This window comes from Borostomias antarcticus, assembly GCF_949987555.1.
Source record: "Borostomias antarcticus genome assembly, chromosome: 1".
Lineage (NCBI taxonomy): Eukaryota > Metazoa > Chordata > Actinopteri > Stomiiformes > Stomiidae > Borostomias > Borostomias antarcticus.
In genome coordinates, this window is record NC_140234.1 from 11,389,680 (window position 1) to 11,394,679 (window position 5,000).

Sequence of the window (5,000 nt, forward strand, 5' to 3'; positions counted from 1 at the left end):
GCAGCAGGAGGAGTCCAGGGGCGTGGCCCAGGCCGTGGCCCGCTTCGAGTCCCAGAACCCGGAGGAGAAGTCCGGCTCGGGGCCGGTGACAGACGCCCCCTCCTCCTCCTCCTCCAGCCGGGAGAGGGAGCCCGGGGCGTCGCCCAACCACGGGCGCGGCGAGGTGAGGATAGCCTTCCGGGTGTCCAGCCTGGACCCCCGCTCGCAGTCGGAGCCGGCCGGCCGGCCGCGGTGCATGTTCATGAGCTGCGGGGGGGGCGGCGGCCAGGGGGGCGCCAGGGCCAAAGAGAAGATCACCTGCGACCTCTACCAGCTGGTCAGCCCCTCGTCCAGAGACCCCAGCCAGCTGCTCGGGCCCCCCAAGCCGGACCCCCACGGGGACCCGGACAGGCCGGCGTGCGGCGGCCCCGACCCGGCCCAGGAGGAGAAGAAGGGCCCGGCGGGCCGGGAGAGGGTGACGGGCTTCCACGTGGAGGTGGTGGTGACCGGCGCCGTGGACCAGTGCGTGTTCTACGGGAAGGACAGCACGGAGAACGTCCAGGAGGAGACGGTGTGCTTCGCCATGCCCCTGCCCGGCGCCGCCGCCGCCGACTCGTCCGAGGACCCGCCCCCCGGGCAGTTGTTCTTCCTGCAGCCCGGCGGCGAGGAGGACAGCGGCGGTCGCGGCGACGGAATGCTGTGCCCTTTGGACTGCGGCAATAACAACGGCCCCGCGGGGGGGGGAGGGGCGGCGGCCCTGGAGCGGGCCGACTCCCCGCTGGGCGGCGGGGGAGGAGGAGGAGGAGGCGGGACGGCGATGGGCGAGGACCGCCCCGACCCCTCCCTCTGCCGGCTCTACCGCCACGTGTCCCACGACTTCCTGGAGATCCGCTTCCAGATCCAGCGCCTGCTGGAGCCGCGCCAGTACATGCTGCTGCTGCCGCACCACATCGCCGTCAACATCTTCGGCCGGCTGCCCACGCGCTCGCTCGCCGCCCTCAAGTGCACGTGCCGCGACTTCAAGGAGCTCATCGAGCTGTACGCCGTGCGCGCCACCGACTCCCGCTGGAACCGCGACCCGCTGTACCTGGACGACCCGTGCAAGCAGTGCAAGCGGCAGTACGAGCGCGGCGACGTGTCGCTGTGTCGATGGCACCCCAAGCCCTACCACCACGACCTGCCTTACGGACGCTCCTATTGGATGTGCTGCCGGCGCACCGACAAGGACACGCCCGGGTGCCGCGTGGGTCTCCACGACAACAACTGGGTGCAGCAGTGCGAGCCGGCGCAGCCACGCCCCAAGAGAGAGGACGGGAGGTAGAGGGAGGGGGGGGGGACGGACCTGCTCTCCCTTATCTCCCCCCCCCCCCCCTCTCACCCCCCCCTCTCACCCCTATTTACCCTCCCGGGTCTCTCTGCCCTCTCTAGGCTGCGGTGTAGTTCTGTTGTCCAGAACCTCCAGTGGTTCGGTCCGGTTCGGTCCGGTTCAGTCCGGTTCAGTCTGGTTCGGTCCGGTTCGGTCGGTAGCGGGATCAACTCTGGCCCCGTGGGCCCAGCTGGTCCGGTGCTTAAGAGGGAGATGATGAATGAGGGCGTGGCTAATGCTGCTGGACCGACTGACCTCTCTCTCTCTGCCTATTGGTCACCGACAGTTCTATCCTAGCCATCCTAGCCGTCTGATTGGAGCAGACGCCAGCCTCGCCCACTCGGCAGCGGCGCCACCGAGGACTGCTTCCCTGTCGTCGAGGGAGACGAGGATGTGGGTTTAATGAATGAGAACGTCGGGGCGGGCGGGAGCGAATGAGAAACGAGGAAGAGCAACTTGATGTCACTTTGCAAAGGCCTGATGTCACTTTGTGTAAACTAAGGTTTGATTGACGAGTTGCTTGTTTATCTATTTTTGTTATTTTGTTGGGTTGTTTTTTTGGTGTGTGTGAGAACGAGAGAATGTTTGCCGTTTTCTGTTTTTTTGAGGACTGTGTTCCCCCCTAACACTCCCTTCATCCTCCCACTGTGAATTATTTTATTTAAATTCACCTTCATCCCTCCGTCTCTCCTCCTCTCCCTCCTACATACTCTCTCTCTCCAGCAGAGGGCAGTCTTTGCCAAAGCTGTCAGCTGCTTCCGTGTGGGAGATGGAAACATGGACCATAGAGACTCAGTATATAGACTACACCAGCTTCCAGCCTTAACCCCCATCCCCAACCCCCCCCCACACACACACACACACACACACACACACACACAGCCCCCTCCCCCCCACACACACACACACACAGCCCCCCCCCCCCCCCACACACACACACACAGCCCCCCCCCCCCCACACACACACACACAGCCCCCCCCTCCCGCCCACACACACACAACCCCCCTCCCCACACACACACACAGTCACACACCCCTCTTTCCACAGAATCTGACCGTCAAACTGAGACATACAAACTGATGACGGTGCATAGCTCTCTTTCTACAGACAAAAGGACTTGGGAGGTCTGTCTGTCTGTGTAGACAGTACAGAGGACTTGGGAGACCACTATCTGTCTGTCTGTCTCTCGACAGTATCGGGGGACTTGAAGACCACTCATCTGTCTCTGTCGGTCCAGACGGAGGGTCTTGGGAGTCTACTGTAGGTTCCAGACATGTACAGTGCTAATGGGAAATATCTGCTTCTCAAATAAAACAGAATTGATTAAAACTGGAATCTTGACTGCTGCCTGGTTACTCTGTCACCACGGTTACGCTAATATTCTGTCGTAACGGCGCGTCTGAGAGAATATTCAACGCGACATTAATATTACACCGATTTATTTGGGTCTAGTAATCGTTCCACTTTACACACAGTAATTATGTCTAATGTATGTTGTTTCTATCTGGTTCCACCATCTTGTTTCCGGAGGGGAACTCGTTAGTTCATAAACCCTCTGTGCTTCAGGCGAAGTAGCCCCACAGGAAGACTGCCACCGCCATCATGACCAGAGCGTTGGCGTCCACAGCGTACTTCCACACGGGGTCCTCGCTGATGTCGGGCAGCTGCTTGGACGCCTCGGTCACCTCCTGCTCCGTCGGCTCTGGGGTCTGCTCGGCGCTGACGCCACAGAACCAGCCAATCAGACGACAGATACTGGACTTGGGCTCAGCGCTCACTGAGGAGGAGAGGGGGGGGGGGGGGGGAATCAACTAGGTCAGAGGTCAAAGTCCGAGACAAACCCCAGACTCATGCGTTGTTACTGTTTAGCTACAGATTTCACTGATCTATATTTTGCAATTCTGATTACACATCTCTCACTTACACACTCACACACACACTTTTTCCCCCTCCCATTCTCTCTCTCTCTGTCTGTCTCTCTCTCTCTCTGTGTGTCTCCGTCTCCCTCATGAGCTCACCCGGGCTGCTGTCGTCCGTGTCCTGGCTCTTCTCCTCCGCCTCCCTGCGTGCCCTCCTCCCTCTCTCCTCCTCCGCCTCCCTGCGCGCCCTCCTCCCTCTCTCCTCCTCTCTCTGATCCAGGTCCTCCCTCTCCTCCCTGGAGAGACGCAGGCTGAATACCAGCCGGTGGAGCTGAGGGGAGAGGACCAGAGCGTCAACACACACGTTCCCTCACTCATACACACTTCCTCACACACACACTTTCCCTCACTCATACACACTTCCTCACACACACACACACGTTCCCTCACTCATACACACTTCCTCACACACACACACACGTTCCCTTACTCATACACACTTCCTCACACACACACACACACGTTCCCTCACTCATACACACTTCCTCACACACACACACACACGTTCCCTCACTCATACACACTTCCTCACACTCATACACACGTACCCTCACTCATACACACTTCCTCACACTCATACACACTTCCTCACACACACACTTTCCCACACACACACACACTGTCTGTGTGTGTGTGTGTGTGTGTGAGAGAGAGAGAGAGAGAGAGAGAGAGAGAACCGTACATGCTGGGAGACAGCGTGCAGTCGATGGTGGGCCGCTTGGTCCTCACACACACTTCCTCACTCAAACTCACGCTCACTCTCCCAAACATATACACACTTGGATCAAACAAATTGCTTTGTCTTGACACAGGTTCGAATCCCGCCTCCTCCTGTCCACATGTCGAAGTGTCCCTGGGTAAGACACTGAACCCCAAATTGCTCCCAATGAGCAGGCTAGCACCTGCTGCCATTGGTGTGTGAATGTGTGTGTGAATGGGTGAATGAGGCCTTCATTGTAAAGCGCTTTGGATAAAAGCAAGTCCCTTTAGCGTGTTATGAAGCGGCGTTCTGGGACTCACGTGGACGTCGTCTATAGGCCGGGTACAGAGACTGACCAGCAGCATCAGCGCCGCCGTGCACACGAACAGCAGCACGGCGAAGTACAGGTAATGAACGCCGCACACCAGCTGGGGGCAGTCCGAGGGGAACAGGCAGCTGCCCGACCCGAACCAAAACTCCGGCACCATCCGACACAGGCCCATAGCCAGACCTCCCATCAGGCCCCAGAACGCCCCCTGGTGGACAGAGGAGGACAATGCAGGACATGGTTCATATTTCAATACTTCCTTCGCCAATCCAGCTCCCACAATTTTTTTAGAAAACAATTCCCTTTACACTGACTGTCCCTCGAGTGTTCACAGAACTGGGGAAAAAGGCATTTGGCTATGCTGCTCCCTCTGCATGGAATTCCTTGCAAGCTGACTTAAAATTGCCTGAACTGATCCGGTTTGACAGCTTTGTTGACATTCTCAAGGATAAGGAACTTGAAGGCATTGGGGTTTGTCACTGCTTTTAAATCAGTTGTTATACTACTAACTTGAGCTTATTTTATTTCTTGTATGTATGCTATTTGTATTGTAACCTTTTGTATTGTAATTTGCTGCCTCTTGGCCAGGTCGCTTTTGAAAAAGAGATTCTTTATCTCAATAAGCTTACCTGGTTAAATAAAGGTCAAATATTTTTTTTGTTTTTTTTTTAATCCAGCTCCCACAATCCATAATGCTGAGGAATGAG

At 57.3% G+C, this 5,000-nt stretch overlaps 2 protein-coding genes across 2 annotated transcripts in view; one reads left to right on the forward strand and one right to left on the reverse strand.

The window, feature by feature from the left end:
• Positions 1–2,181, forward strand: part of fbxo46 (F-box protein 46) — an 11,925-nt gene extending 9,744 nt beyond the window's left edge. The window contains exon 2 of the mRNA XM_084444593.1: positions 1–2,181. This exon is cut by the window's left edge and continues 1,054 nt beyond it. Within this exon, the coding sequence (XP_084300719.1) occupies positions 1–1,300 (1,300 nt within the window). The 3' untranslated portion in view covers positions 1,301–2,181.
• A 727-nt stretch (positions 2,182–2,908) lies between these two features.
• The window catches only part of slc5a2 (solute carrier family 5 member 2), a gene marked incomplete at its 3' end in the record, with an annotated part of 11,253 nt that continues 9,161 nt past the window's right edge, over positions 2,909–5,000 (reverse strand). Inside the window, exons 12-15 of the mRNA XM_084436989.1 lie at positions 4,286–4,501; positions 3,438–3,536; positions 3,365–3,407; positions 2,909–3,123 (exon numbers count right to left, since the gene is read on the reverse strand). Coding sequence (XP_084293115.1) covers positions 2,909–3,123; positions 3,365–3,407; positions 3,438–3,536; positions 4,286–4,501 — 573 coding nt within the window. The remainder of the gene's footprint in view (positions 3,124–3,364; positions 3,408–3,437; positions 3,537–4,285; positions 4,502–5,000) is intronic.